The sequence below is a fragment of the Acanthisitta chloris genome, unplaced genomic scaffold (assembly GCF_000695815.1).
Source record: "Acanthisitta chloris isolate BGI_N310 unplaced genomic scaffold, ASM69581v1 scaffold11113, whole genome shotgun sequence".
NCBI lineage: Eukaryota > Metazoa > Chordata > Aves > Passeriformes > Acanthisittidae > Acanthisitta > Acanthisitta chloris.
The window spans coordinates 18,055-31,630 of NW_008666629.1; the positions used below are offsets into that span (position 1 = coordinate 18,055).

At 38.9% G+C, this 13,576-nt stretch overlaps 1 protein-coding gene across 1 annotated transcript in view; it reads left to right on the plus strand.

Annotated features, from left to right (window-relative positions):
* PPIL2 (peptidylprolyl isomerase (cyclophilin)-like 2) overlaps positions 1-13,576 on the plus strand; it is a gene marked incomplete at its 5' end in the record, with an annotated part of 68,622 nt that overhangs the window by 17,998 nt on the left and 37,048 nt on the right. The window contains 5 exons of the mRNA XM_009072209.1: positions 1,022-1,111; positions 9,752-9,827; positions 10,377-10,537; positions 12,086-12,161; positions 13,163-13,269. Of these exons, the coding sequence (XP_009070457.1) occupies positions 1,022-1,111; positions 9,752-9,827; positions 10,377-10,537; positions 12,086-12,161; positions 13,163-13,269 (510 nt within the window). The remainder of the gene's footprint in view (positions 1-1,021; positions 1,112-9,751; positions 9,828-10,376; positions 10,538-12,085; positions 12,162-13,162; positions 13,270-13,576) is intronic.

The window sequence follows — 13,576 nt, forward strand, 5'->3', positions numbered from 1 at the left end:
CTTGAACTGCGTTTTTATTTGTTTATGAACATTTATGTGAACCTGAGTGGAATTTTAATTGTGACTTGTTTCCATAATCCTTACTGTAAAAGCAAGGTTTATTTCTTTTTCAGTAGCAAATAAATCCTTCAATTAATGCATCCACATCCAGTGTTGTAAGAAGTCTGAACACTGAAACATCTGCTTTTTGAAATCCGTTGATGGGAAATTCTGGTAGGACTTTGCTGAGAGAGGAACGAGCTGAAACCATTACAATCAGGGAACAGGCTGAATTCATCATGTTTTTGAAAACTTGCTTTGATGTAGTTGAACTGCCTTCATTCCAGCTGTGAGAGCAGTCAAGATTAGGTTAAAATAGAAAGTATTTTCTGTTCCTTCTGCAGGCATGGTTCTTTGATTGCTGTGGTTAAAAGGCAAGGATGAGTTTAGAGTGGTCTTTGTTAATGCTTGTCAATACAGCAGAACTGTTGCCTGGTTTGCTACAATTATAGTTCTGGGCTTCCTAAAAGAGCTGTGCCAAGAGGGTAAGACCACGTGGAGCAACAGCATTTATTGGTTTGTTATGGGTGTGGAATTAATTTACTGACTTCTGGAGGTACTAGAAAGATGTTGCCACGTTTGTTTGAGAACAGAGCACATTGCAATGAATAAGGAAGGTTCAGGGGGGTTTGCAGGTAAAATAATGAACTTAGAAAGCTGAAAGCAATTTTTTTATTATTTTGGCAGTTCTTTTATGAGTTATTTGGTTTAAATGATAGGCATGACTATTGAATGGAGCCTGCGAGGTTCTTTTTTTAAAAAACCATGCAATACTGTTGAGTTTTGTAGGGATGAGAGACAAAAGCTTCTTATTTGTTAAAGCATACAGTGAAAATATTGCAGCTGCCAGTTGCAAATGAAAGGTGAAATTGTTTTCTTTATGATTTGTACTTTCAGATTTTATTGGTATCACATATTTACTTGTAATATTTACACATTAGAATCCACTTTTTAATGTCTGTGCGTTTTGCCTTGCTGTTAGGCAGTTGAGCAGCTGAACATAAAACCCAAGAGCTACAAGGATCTCTTGACAGATGAGCCCTTCACTCGGCAAGACATCGTGACACTGCAGGTAAACTTTTCTCTCTGTTACGTGTCGTACTATAGAGGTTTTTTGCAGGGAATGAAATGTTGATCTGTACTCTGTTCTAGAAGGAAACTAGGATAATTGAACAGAGAAACTTTGTTGTGTTTTCTTTGTTACCCAGATGAGCCACAAAGATGTCATATAACACAACAACAGCACCAAGAGTAGTAAGATGTCCCACATGGTCTGGGAAATCAGAACAAACATAGGTTAGAATGTAAGGTATTTAAACTTCTAGGAAGTTGGCATGTTGCATTAAGACTGAAGATTGTCCATCTTACTCTTTCAAAGATGTCTAAAAGAGTCAAAGCTCCAGAAAAGCATTTTCTGTAGAATGTTTCCCTGAGTGTAGAGTAAAATAAGCAGCAAACCAGGGGATTTTTGCAAAGTGCTTGCTTAGAATGTTGTTCTTCTGAATAGATACCAATGTTGGTCTTTCACTGATTTTAGCAGGATTAAAACCTAAATTGAAACAGCGCTGTAAATTTCAGGCTGTAAAAGATGGATGAAGTTTAGTAGCAAAAGATCTAAACCTTTTGTTTAAAAGTAGGCACTTCGAAGCTTGCATGATTTCAAAATGGGGGAAGAAAGATTCCAGAATCATTATTATTGGAGTCATGAGTTACTGTGTATCTCAGGAACAGTTAATTGCTGCTAACCAAGACTAATACAGTCTAATTCAAATAGGAAAATATTTTTCATTGATGTCTGAATTTAAATGAAGTCTAGCCCTTCTTCCCTACTCCCCAGTGCTTAACAGCATGTTTTAAAATATTTCTTCTCTGTTCTTTTGGGCTTGTTGCTGTTCAGGCTAATGCAGCAAAGTAAAATGTTTTTAATCCAATGGCAGCAAAACCCTTAGCTTTTTTCAGATTGAAAACTCCCAACAGAATGTCATTTGAATGTAACTGCATAGTTGCTAATGGATTTGGAACAGTAGAAAAAGGCAACATAAGTGGCTAAAAATGTTTCTGTGCACCAGTATGGAAAACTAAGTTATTTTGAACAAATAATTGGATTGTGCAGTCATTAAAAAAATGTTTTGATATGTGTTTTGGAGGGTTGAAACTCAATGTGTGTATAAAGATGTGTTCCTGTTACTTGCCTAGCTTTGATTTTTCACAGATGGTCTAGTCCCCTAAATGTCAAAGTGCCACAGCTAGCAATTTAGTTGTTCCCTATGTGGGTTTTTATCAATATTTTTCATGCTCATTCTGTTCTTGACATGTTGGGTTTCTGTCTTGCTTGGAGGAATATGTCTGTTGACAGAAACTAGGTAGATTCTGATACTTGTCCTGTTACTGGTGGAGTCCTCCTGCCAACTGCAAGAAGACCACAGCCACACATTGTGTGCACCTCACTCCTGTCTGTTTAGGGTGACTTTTTTAATGTGTGAGTAGAGTTGTTCCTCTTAAGTAAACAGTTCTTCATGGGTTGGTGTTGACTTCTGTAGTGTACAATCTTGTGTTGTACTCTTCTTAAATCAGTTTAGAATAGCAAAGATACCCCCATCTTGGAATTGGACTGGAAGAGATTTTGACCATCTGAATGCTGTTGACCAGATAAAGTTTGACCCTTCACCAAATTAGTTTAAAAATTTTTTGGTTTTTAAAAGGGTTTTTGACAAACAGACTTAAAGGGTGTTGAAGTAAGAGCCATTTAATGCACTGCACAACACCCACTGCAATCTTGCACGTAGAACTTGATTTCTTCTATTCAAATGCTGCCCTACCCTGACTTGCTTTGTTGAGGTCAGGATTCAACCTGAAGTGGCATGACTAGCCTGGGTATTAAAATAGCTTAAATAAATGTGGCATAGAAATGTGTTGCTATTTTCTCATGTTTTTTTTTCATATAAATTATTGAAAGACAGACCAGTGTCTCCTCTACCAGCTCTGTTGTTGACAACACCGCAGGCAGTGTGGTGGCTTCACACTGCCAAGCTCTACCACCTGTGGCTCTGTTTCTTAGCCAAAGTTCATGACTGCAATCTGTTGTGTTTCAGTTTGTCGCACCAGAGCTCTATCCTAAATCCTGCTTCTCTTGAAAAGCTTTCAGTTCTGTGTTGAAATTTATCACTTTGTGGTTTTCCCATTCCCCCATGTAAATTGAGCACTGTGGTATCTGAGAGATCGAATTGAGAGTGAGCTGGTGTCACTGACCCTGTTGTTTGGCAAAGAGGTAGATATAAAGGAAGTTGCTATAAAAAACATTCTTTGCTTTGCAAATAACAGCTGAATAGTGCTGTCTGTAATAGCTGTGTTTAGCAATAGAAAATAGCATTTCCAGAGGCTGACTCTGAGTGTCCTGGGAAGCAGATGGGGTACCTGTGATTGGTAGTGAAATGCAATACAATAAATGGAAAATATGATCACATTTTTCCTTATTGATACATAAAGGGCAATCCTGCAGCTGCTAGGGCTGTTCTTTTGCTAGAACAGCAATTGACCTCAAACTTGACTTCTCTCTCCTAATACATATAACTCAAAACAAAAAAATTTTCTCTTTTCAGAAGAGACAGAATTCAGTAATATTTGTTTTCTGTTCTTGGTGCTAAACATTATTCAAACACTAATCCTTCCCTGTTGTGCTTTCTGGTGGGCACCATCTCAGCTGGTTGCTTTGAATTCAGTAATAGTTAGTTGTGCCCTATTGCTATTAAGGTTGCTTGTTAAAAGGGCAATTTTTTTTTAATCTGGAACTAAAAAAAGCAAAACCATAACTGTAAGTTGTTAATAATACTGTCTTCGATCTATGATGTGCTTCTCTTTGTATAGGAATCCACAGTGCATCCTACACATCCCTATACAGAAATTGCATTTTCCCCTGTTGAAATGCAAATGTCCTGGGGTAGAGCATGGCACTTTTTCATCAGCATATGGCAGCATTATCTAGCCACTCAGGGCAGGAGGTAAAGAGTAATTCCATATCCTGGTGTGCAAGATACATTACCAAAGCTGGAGTGTAGTTATTCAAGCAAAAGATGTCATAGATTCTGATTTAACATCTTGCTGATAATGACAGAAATACACATGACATTATTGCGTATGAAACCCTTCCTAGACACCAGCACTCTGAGTATGATAGGATTTTTTAGACTGTAGCTCTTCACTTAAAGTTGAAATTTCCTCTTCTTATCTTGCCACAAACTCAAGTCAGGCTTTCCATCTTCTGCAGTGCAGGTCTTATATTTTTCCAGGTTGCTCTCTCCATACAGTTTAGCATTATTTCAGGTAATTTTTTCTCCCACCTGTGCTGGTTCATATCTCTTTTAAATGGAATATTGCTGTTGTATTTTGTCTGTCTTTCTTATAACTCTAAACCCACTTATATTCTTCACCTTGAAAGATGATCAGCTCAACTTAACTCAGCATCCCTTGCAAATGGCAGGAATGTGCTATCAGCTGACAGACAGCTCGAGTACTCTGAGATTTATTAGTTCTACTTAATGTCTAAGGTACGATGGAAAGCACTTGGAGATCTGTGGGGACAGTGTATCGGTAAATGGGAAAGCTGATATGCCTGATGCTTGTTTGCAGTGTTCTTCCCTCCCTGTTCTGCTTCCCATTCTGGTACACTGCTCTTCGTCCTTTCACTTTGCAATTGTTTTCAAGATAGGATTCAGCACAGCTTTGAAAGAGTTTTGACATAATAAGATTGCATTAGACCTCCGTGCAGAACTAGGTGATTCTTTCAGTCCTATGATTTACAGTTTTTCAGCTAGTTTTCAATCTAACCTGATTTTAACCTGATTCAAAGTTATTTTCCAAGTGGGTTTTTTGGGAGATGTAATTGAGCGTTAGATCTCCAGGTCTGCCGTGCACCATTTAATATTTATGACAAAACGTGATCAACAGTCTGGTAGAAATTCTTGTTAGTTAGTGTGACTGTAATCTGTGTATGTTTCAGTCCTGTATTTTGCAAACTGTTATTTGTGTAATGATCTGGAACTTAATACCAAGCACATAAATAAGTATAATCTGGATTCCCTTGTATAAGAGCAGGCAGGCTGAAGCAAGTGCCTGCCCCAGCTAAAGATGCAGAGAGGAACATGGTCACATAGTGCTTTGCTGGATGTATTGCTGGGCTCTGACAGTCCTGTGGACTTCTTCCCATTGTGGCTAGTGTGAGAATGTCCTGAGGAGAGCCAAGTAAGACTGCTGCAAAACCCTGATTTCACGTCCCATTTGGTAGAAAGTGCTCAGAGGAGCTCAAAACAATTTCCCCTTAGCACCCTGTCAATTTGTCATCCTCTGCTGTGTCTCTGTTCGCAAACAAGAAACAAACTCAAATTTGTGAGGATACAGCAGAAATTATTCCTGTTTTGGAAACTCTTAGAAGCTATTGCTGGACTATGTGCTGGCAGGGGAAGGGATTTAATGAGAAGTACAGGTCTGCTGATGGCAGTGCTGCAGGTAAAGCAGAGGCAGAGGTGGTGTTCCTCGAATTGCAGGAAGGCCCCTAGCCCTGTTGTGCCAGTGGGAACAGGCACAGTGCTCTGTTGGCAGCCTGTGCAGAGCCTTCCCTGCTAACAAATGCATCTGCTTCGCACTGCAGAAATGGAGGAGGAAAAAAGAAAAAAAAAAAGTAAAAAAGTCTGGGTAAATGCTAACAGGTTTCCTGCCGTTACAGGAGAAACAAAGGCTCATTCTGGTATGTGCTTCCTTATGTCAATTTTATTGTTTCTATATAACCTAATCAGCCATGGACAAGACATGGTTCCCGACAAGCTGTTAAACACCACTGACATTTGTGGCAGGAAGCATAGCTAATGAGCAGAGCTGGAGGTAGCTGAGCTGCACACTGTTAATTGATATTTCACTCCTCAGCTATTCCTCATTTGCTCTTTGTGTGACAGAAGGTCAGTGCAGATTTCCTTGTGGTTGTGGGTGAGGGCGCTGTGAGAATCCTGCACCCGTGCACGTGCAGAGTAGCTGGTAAAGAAGTAGGACGTGGTCAGCACATGAAGGTAACAGTCCCAAAGATAACTGGGGAGGCAGCATGGCTACCAAATGGTAAGAGGAATTAGTCCTCAAAGAAATTACACAGTCTAACACTGCAGGGTTTAACCTGATTTTTGGGGTGTTGTGTGTATGGTGCTTAAGATTAATAGAGTTTAAGCCGTTTCCCTAAGTAGGTAAAACCAGAAAATGTAGGAAAAAACCCAAGTGGAATAAAACTTGAGATTGTTTTCAGAGCTCAGCTTTCAGGAAAGCTCAAATATGAGGGGTTTAATAATCATGATCGTTAGCAACCCTTTGAAGTCTGTAACTGTGCTAGTAATTTGCTAAACTAAAGTTTATGGTTTGTAACCTTAAGAAAAACCCTGAGACTGCCAACCATGGTGATTTGAATACATATTTTTAAACATGCAAAGACAAACACAAGTAGGCCGAGTTACTCTTCATGGTTCATCTTCCTTGCTGGTTTCTGTGCATTTACACAGAACTTGCTTCTTTAGGTCATTGGGCTCTAGGCCTTAATCTTAACAGGATTGGGAACATCCCCATGAGTCCAGCCTTTGTCTGACCAGGAGGTGCCATTCATTCGTCAGAGCTCAAGGCTTTAATGATCTGGGTGGGTCTGTCTGCCCATCCCTGTGGCATCTGTTTTGAACTGCTCTGATTCTGTGCCCAGTAACTGTCATGGATGCAATGAGAGGAGCTTGGCAGGCTAATTATTAGTGTTTAGACAATTTTCTTCCTGAAGTGCTGTGTCTAAAGACTGTGAAACATTTACATGGTCCTACCTTTAAAAGATGTGTATCATGTTGTGGGACTCAGTACCATTAGTAAGGAAATGGTCTGTGTCTTCTGCAGCACAGGTTGGACTGGTCAGATGTGTTTCTGCTCTTGGGGGTGGTAGAAGAAAATGGTGTCTTGTGCTTAACTTAATATTCACTGCAGTACTCTCACTTGGTATGCTAATTCTAATTCACACTAATCCTAATCAAACTAATTCTAATCAAATTTCTTCTAGTGTATCATAATGTATCATAATGCTCTATTTTAGATGGAGGAATAAATACGTCGACTGCTGGTCCTGGGTGTTCTGTGTAAGATGATACTCAAATTTCTGCTTGAGGAACCATTTTTGAGGGGTTTTCCACTGACAGAGGGAAACCTGTTTCTGAGTAGGTGTGTGGGTTGTCCACCTTTTTGATGAGACCCTTACTTTGCAGAATCAGGAATGCAGGGACAACACCATAAACCAAACCTTTGTTAAGGTTTCCCTTTGAACAAATGGCCCACCTGGATGTGGTGATGAAGGACCTTGTGCAGAGGACCTTGGTCTCAGTTCTGGGGTTTGGAGTTGTCTCAGGTCTCCCAGAAAGCAGATGGATGGTGGTGATCTGCAAGGAGAGGGAGCTGCCTTGTGGCCTCTACTGTCCTTCATTCAGTAATGGATGCACTGCTGAAGGGGAGGCTGGCAGTGATTTGGAGAGCCCTGAGAAATCCCTTATGAGGAAGGAGACACTAAAGATTTTGCTGAAGTTGCTCAATGCCTGCAGTTAGGCTGGTTGAGCCAGGATTGAATGAACTGTGGCTGTGAAACAGTTTGAACTAACCTGATTTGTGGTACCCTGAGCACAAGCCCCTTGGTTTTCTAAGGCACTGGCAGTTGTGATGGCCTTTTATTTAGTTTTAAACAATCAATAAATGAAGGAGCTCTATTTAGAGGAACATCATGAAGGTGTTTTCTGTTTTATTTTTACTGCTGCCTCCTGTCTTCCCTCCTGTCCGTGAAAAATTGATTTGGAGAGTCAGTGTGGCCCGTCAGCTTTGCCATGAATGGCAGACATGTGGATTGCTTTAAATCCGTTTGTCTATGTTAATATTAATACACAGATCTTTTCTTCCCTTCCTGAAACGGTAAGTAGTCTTACTTCCTTCACCTTCTGAGGTGATACATTTATGTGCAGGGAGATAGATGATTTCTGTCTCGGAGAGCTGCAGGTCTTGATTACTGAAGAGTACTCTGAAGAGTATTTGGGAGGAGCAGCCTCTGTCTTGTGGAAACACACTGAGCTCTTTCTGCAGACTTTCTCTGTGCATCTTACTGACTGCCAGAGAGCAAGGCTCAAAATTGTCTCTCTTTACACATACATAAATATGTATGTGAGGTAATAAATAATAAATACACTTGAGTGCTGATGTCAGAGGATACAAAAATGGCTAAAACCATGTCCAAGTTTCCTATTTCTTAGTAGGTTTATTTAAAGAGTGTCTGTTTCTAATGCAAATCTTATAAAATATGTATTTTTTTAGCAGTCTTGATGAAGATCTGTTGGGGTGGTATAATGGGACAGGAAACAATGGAAAATTATTCTATAGTGGTTGGGAAAGGACACAGCAGAAAGCCAGGAGGTCAACATTAGCCTGCAGAATCACACAGCTTACTTTTACCAAATGTGTTTTGGTTTTAGTACCAGCAGTAAAAGGAAAAATGCACTCTCTGGCGGAAGCATACCATTACAGGGATGAATAAAAGGCATAATTAGATCATTTAATAAATTATGGAGCTACCAGCTTTGCTTGTAGTAAGCATTACTTTTAGCAGGCATGAAATTGTCAGAACCTATCAACAGTGGTGGTCTGAGAAGCCTTGTTAAATTTATTTGGGTTAATACATAACATATGTAAGACTATTCATGTCAGTTTTGTAGTTCTTTGCATAATATGTTGCCTTATTTTTATTCTGAATTTTAAACTATTGCACATTATTCTGTTACTTTGGTATTTTAAAGTTTGAATTGTTTTCTGTAAGATAGAATTTCCATAAATGACTGGTTGTCCTGGACTGATGTTTTGACCTTTCTGTGCTGCAGAGGAGCTTGAGGAGAAAACAGAGTCATTGTAAGAAGAGGATTAAGGACTGTTTAATAATAGTATAATGTAACCTAGATCACTGCTAGGCATTCCTTGTCTCACCCTCTCTAACAAAAGGTCAGAGTTTTGCAGAAAGTTGCCTAGAGATAGTATAAAGACTCACAGTTAATGGACTGTGTGCTTTTGCTGTTTTCCTCCAGTAGTCACTAAAGTGAGTTTTTATAAGAGCATTTTTGTTGCTTTTTCATTAATTTTTTTTTATTTTAAAACATACTTCTGTAGACACTGGTGGAAAAAGCAACTGTGAAAATAGTTCTTACTGCAGAGACATACTCTGAGGTTTATTTGTATTTTGAAATGCATTGCAGAAGTTCACATAGCATGTGCAAATCAGGCACAGGGTTATAAATAGAAGGAGATAGCTGATGTGCATTTGTGTAGATCTTAGACCAAACCACAGAGTGAAGGAAAGAACTGGGGGATTGCAGCTCCTTGTTCTTTTTCTCACTGGTTAGGGTAGATTCTACTTAGTTCTGTTAGTAGCTTCTGTAGGCAATACATGTGTAATATTATGTTTGGAACTGAATTTCAGGTCCCTAAGGAGTCTGCTGTGAACAGGCTCATTGCTGATGTTGCTTTGTATTTTTTCATCTTTCTGTGGTTTGGGGAGTATGGAAGATATTCTGTCTCTCCCTGTTCATTTACTGTGGCAGTGTCTGCCCTCAGACCAGTCTGTTGCATGGAATGGGTATCTGCCAAGCTCTCTGATAGTGTTTTTTTTAACTATCATTTTCAGGATCCAACAAACCTGGATAAGTTCAATGTCTCAAACTTCTTTCATGTTAAGAACAACATAAAAGTAGTTGATCCAGGTAAGGATGACTTGAAGGTAGGCTGAGAAAACACCAACCCAAATACACAAAATCTAATGACAGTGTTAGGGAATTGACTCTGTTTTCTGGATGGACATCCCTCAGGATTTTTGCCTCACAGGCCTGACTATCCTGTGAGGAGACAAAGGACAGAAGCTTATATTGTACCCAACTGTATTTTGTTCTATAAAAATATATAAACAATGTATAAACAGTGTATATTGTTCTATAAAAATTTTACAAGGACTTAGAGAATTTCTAGTGGTTTCAAGGAAACTTTTGCAGTAATTGGTTTCATTGTTTTTCTTTTCTTATACATCATATTGGCATTTGTTGTGCTATATTTTGAGTTATATTGTCATTAGTGTTACGCATTGCTATTTGTGGCTATGTCTGCAGGAGTAAATATAGATACAAGATATTTTTATTTTAAAAAAGTAGAATTAATATCTGAAAGATTTTTGAGTAATTAAATCTGTAATAAGCTGCAGGGAGAACAAAATACTATTTTCCTTTTAACTCTGAGTGATTTAACTTTGTCTTATCTAGATGAAGAAAAAGCAAAATTAGATCCATCTTACTATTTGAAAAACACAAACACAGAGACCCGAGAGACTTTGCTGGAGCTTTATAAGGAATTCAAAGGCGATGATATTCTAGCAGCTACTATGAAGGCTCCTGAAAAGAAGAAAGTGGATAAGCTGAATGCAGTAAGTTGACTTAATTTGTAGTTTGGCACTGATTGACTTGTTCAAGAATGGTAATAGATGTTTTTCAGCTTAGAGGCCATATTGCAGCATAAACAAACACTGCTCCTTCTGTTTTCTGTCACACGGAAATTTGTCACAGATGAAAATATGAGAATCATACTGGGATTCCTTAGAAATGCATTATATGTGTCAGAGAGTTGCTCTTTGTTAAGTCATTGTAAATGAACCTAAACATTTGAGAACTGGAGCATGATAAGAAGGAATAATCCTTATGATGTGGTTATGATGTATATGTTGGCAGAACCTTTTTCCCAGGTTGTAATTGCTCGCTTTGAATTTGTTTATCATTGCTTCCTGCAGTTATTGGCAGAGAGAGCACACCTTAAGGGCAGTGCAAGTGAATCATTTCTGGTGTGGGCAAATACGTAAATCATCCACAGCTGCTTCTCCTCTTTATTTTTTCCCCCCTGGAATGCAGGATTTTAGTGGAATGTTTTAAGGGATGTTCTTCCAGGTGCATATTGCTGTGTATTCGTGATTGTCAAGAGAAACAGTTCATCTGCATCTAGATTTCCTGCATCAAAGCTGCTTGGAATGGGCAAGACAGAGTATTCTTGTCCTTTAACAGTTCTGGGATGTGTGTGCCTTCTTGCTTTGAGTACACTTACATGAAAACAAATAGCAATGCAGCATACAGCTTTTAATGAAGAGGCTTAGAGACAGATTAGGGAATGTGACCAAGGAGTAGGATCACATTTGCCCCCTTTTTTCAGGGCATTATAATGTTATATTAGAAAAAAAGATGTAGGGAGAGAAAAAAGAGGTGAGAGAGAACCATGAGCTCTACAGATGCTGGGGAGTCAGATTGTCAGATAATGACATGGATGGGCACAGCTGCAAGCCTGTGTAGGATGCAGTCAAGCCTCACAGCTAGAGCATTGGCCTGGCCTGGATTCTTTACAGGCATCGCCCAGAGCTGCTAAATGTGTCTCTGGGTTTATTAGATCTTTGTAATTTACTACAAAATCCATGTGTGACGTTAACATTTCCTTTCTGCAGAAGAATTACAAAGCTCAAAATAGACATTGGGAGCCATGGGACAGTGCTGTGTGTGGGAGGGGGTGGTGTGCTCTCCTCCCCCGTATCTCTGTGGTTCACTGGATTTTTCTGCCACTTACTCAGCAACACTGGAGACTTTTACAGATGTCTTGCCAGCAATACTCCTTTCCTATCTCACCTGTGGACATAGAAATAAATTCTTAGAATCTTTGCATAGTGGTGTATTAAACTGTAGTGGAAGCATTAAGCCCCTTTGGCTCAGCGCATGAGCAGCCTTAACTGCAGTTTCATCAGAGCAAATGTTGTGGGTAACAGATGGAGAATTATCGCTGCATTGAGTATTTGTTTCTTTCAGTAGGATCTAGAGTGGAAAGTCTGCCCTCAGAAGGATGACATTTGTGTGTTTCTAGTGCTTATATAGTATCTTTAGTAGATAAATTCTAAGACCTTATGTGTTTTTCTCTTCCTTTTTCTTCTGTGAACAAACAGGCTCACTATTCCACTGGAGCTGTAAGTGCTTCCTTCACCTCCACTGCTATGGTGCCTGAAACTACCCACGAAGCAGGTACCAACACTACCTACCTACAAGCTGGTTATTTACTTTCCAGTTTTAAAGTGTGCCTTTTAGCATACATACATTTATAAGGACTGAAGGAATGCATTGGTAGTTGGTCAGTACTGATACCATGGAAATGTATTCCCTGAGCAAATACATCCTTACTTTCCAGTGAACTCATTCTGAAGATAATAGAGCAATTAGGAATTAGCTTTGGCTTTGAATGACAGTTACTTATGTCGAACTGAAATTAATGAGGCATTTAATGCAATAAAATTTTCCATTTGTTGTCCAGCCTAAACACAAGTGTATAAAATTTATTTGATTTGGATATTGATTAAATAGCTGATTGATTAATATTTCCATTTGAAGAGAAAATTCTGGTTTTGAGCATTAAACTTTAGATGTCACATAGTTAGGCTAAGATTGAACACATTGCTGAAACTACATTTACCAAGTTCAGTTTCGTTACTTGGTGGATTACAGTGATTTGCAGGTCACTCTTTGAGTGTTCAAAATATCTGACTAACTGGACATTTTGCCAGAATAGGAGTGGAAACATCCTACATTGATCCTTCAGTTTGACTTTCCAGTAATGTTTCCAGTAACAGCTTCATTTGTTTTCAGAACTGGGTAGGTCTCCATGTCAGCAGTTTGTGGTTGACTGATGACTGCCTGCTTGGCTTCCAAGTTTGACAAGAAACAATTTGGTTTCAAAGTAGCATTCATGGTTGGTAGACATTACTTGAAAATTATAGTTCGTAATACTGAATGCCTCTGTGACTTAAAAATGTAGAATATATTGTTGGTTCTTGAGGAATTGGTGGTTTTCTATAATGGAAAGTGTTTTGCACAGAGATTAATGTGAAGTCATCATAGATGAATTGGAGAGCACAATCCATTCATAGATTCTACTGACCTGTAGAATCTATGAATTGTTTCCTGATGATTTCTAAAGATCAGTGAGTAAGCTTCCAGAGAGCTAATTACTGTCTTTTGCTTTGATACAGCTGCTATTGAAGATGATGTTGTGAGATACCAATATGTGAAGAAGAAAGGATATGTGCGACTTCACACTAATAAAGGAGACCTGAACTTGGAACTGCACTGTGATATGGTACTGGAGCCCATAAGATTAATCTCTGTAGATAACAAAAGCAGTTGGCGCTGGCAATGGAAATGTCCAAATAAAGGAATAGTTGTAGTAGTTACAGATAAAATAAGTAGCTTTCGGGTTGTTTTGGTGTATTTTCATAGATACACAAAACTCCATTGTAAAATCTCTAATATTTTATATATAATACTGCCATATGTATCAGTGTTCTCTGTGAGTAATCCCATTATTTTGGTGGACTGTTTACAACATGTCAAGGTACGTGTTCAGAGCTTCAAAGGGTCATGATTACAGTGACCTGATCAATGAC